This window comes from Orycteropus afer, unplaced genomic scaffold (assembly GCF_000298275.1).
Source record: "Orycteropus afer afer isolate SDZICR_OR568_19922 unplaced genomic scaffold, OryAfe1.0 scaffold00531, whole genome shotgun sequence".
Classification (NCBI taxonomy): Eukaryota; Metazoa; Chordata; class Mammalia; order Tubulidentata; family Orycteropodidae; genus Orycteropus; species Orycteropus afer.
The window spans coordinates 90,527-92,236 of NW_006922118.1; the positions used below are offsets into that span (position 1 = coordinate 90,527).

General features: G+C 46.4%; 1 protein-coding gene across 1 annotated transcript in view; it reads left to right on the forward strand.

Annotated features, from left to right (window-relative positions):
* The window catches only part of PRKX (protein kinase X-linked), a gene marked incomplete at its 5' end in the record, with an annotated part of 45,890 nt that overhangs the window by 33,082 nt on the left and 11,098 nt on the right, over positions 1-1,710 (forward strand). The window contains one exon of the mRNA XM_007955675.2: positions 889-946. Within this exon, the coding sequence (XP_007953866.2) occupies positions 889-946 (58 nt within the window). The remainder of the gene's footprint in view (positions 1-888; positions 947-1,710) is intronic.

The window sequence follows — 1,710 nt, forward strand, 5'->3', positions numbered from 1 at the left end:
AATACACATTGAACCATTGTCCAAATTTGTGTATGGTAATGGGTAGTTTTTTTTTGTTTTTCTTTTTAAAAAGAGTAATTATTGTATTTTTGATAATGGTTTACATAGCAGTTGAGTTTTCCATTCAACATTTTGTATCCACGTTGTTCAGTGACATTGGTTCCATTCTTCACAATGTGTGAACATCTTCTTTGCCATTCTGGTGGTCCTGCTTCCCTTCATCTAGTTTCCCTGTCCCCAACATTCTCATCTTTGTTTTATGGTCATTACTGACTGTTTGGTCTCAGAGAGGTGGTTTTTAAAGGAGAACCATGCTCAAAGCTGATGTTCATTGTTATGGGAGCCCATCTGTTACTTAGCTGCAAGGTGACCTCAAGGGGTTAGTTTTGGCTCGAAGTTTGAGGAGTGTCCCAGGGCACTCACTTCAGAAAGTCCTCCAGGGTCAGCTAGTCCTGTAGGCAGAGTTTTATTTTTATTTTATTCAACTTAGGAATTGGAGGAGAGGTACTTTTTATTTTTTTTTTTCTAATTTTTATTGTGATTTGAGTGAAAGTTTACAGAGCAAGTTCATTTTCCCTACAGCAGTTCATATACATTTTGTCTCATGACATGGACTGCAATTCCCCACAATGTAACAGCTCTCTTCCCACTTCCTCCCTGTGGTTACCTCTTCCCTGAGTCCTTGTTTCCTACGCATTCCTGCCCCCAGAGCTGTCTCCCTGTCCAAGCACTGCCCTTCTGTTCTCCCAGGATTGATCGTTCTAAGGAGTGCACCTGCCTGATGTCAGTGTTCACTGCAGGGTTACGTTTTTGATGTCATTTGTCATGTTGTCTGTGTCATGTGTGTGATGACATCACCGTGTGCTTTTGTCTCCTTCCCTCCCCCAGAGACCTCATTAGGAAGTTGCTCGTGGTGGACAGAACAAGACGGCTTGGGAACATGAAGGTCAGTGTTTCACACGGGTAGTTATACACTCAGCTGCTCACCAGGAGAGGGGAAGTTTGAGTCCACTGAAGGGCGCCTCGCAAGAACCTGGCAGTGTACTTCTGAAAACCCAGCCATGGAAACCCTGCGGCGCAGGCCTGCCCCGACACACACGGGCGCGCCGTGAGTCAGGGTCGACTCCATGGCGGCCGGTTTGGAGCCTCTAGTGGTGCAGACTGCTACATGCTGAGCTCATGACTGAAAGGTTGGTGGTTCAAATCCACCTGAAGCTGCTTTGGGAGAAAAACCTGGTGACCTGCTTCCAGAAAACCAGCCACTGAAAACCTCCAGAGTCCAGTTCCACTCCTCCCACCGGGGGGCGCCCGGGTCAGAGTCATCTAACAGCAGCTTGTTGGTAGTATTTTGCTGCTGTTACTGTTTGTAGAGTAAGAGCAGTTCAGTAGAAGTTGCTGAATTGAAACCTTAGCTTTCTAAACCAAAGCCTGGCGCTGATGTCCAGTCGTTGGTAGGTTTAAAATCTGGATTTCTGGCCATCCAAGATCGGAGAGTGTCTACACCCCATTCCCTGCCCCTCCAAACCAGGACCTGACCCACTAGCCATTACAGGTGGCTCTCGCTATTCTGTTAACTTCTCTTTTGAGATATAATTCCTGTGTCCTGCAGCTCTCCCCTGTTGAGGTCACAGTCAACAGATTGACGTGTGTCCACACACAGGTACACTCATCACCACCTCAAGGTTAGAACATTTTTTATCACATCAGGAA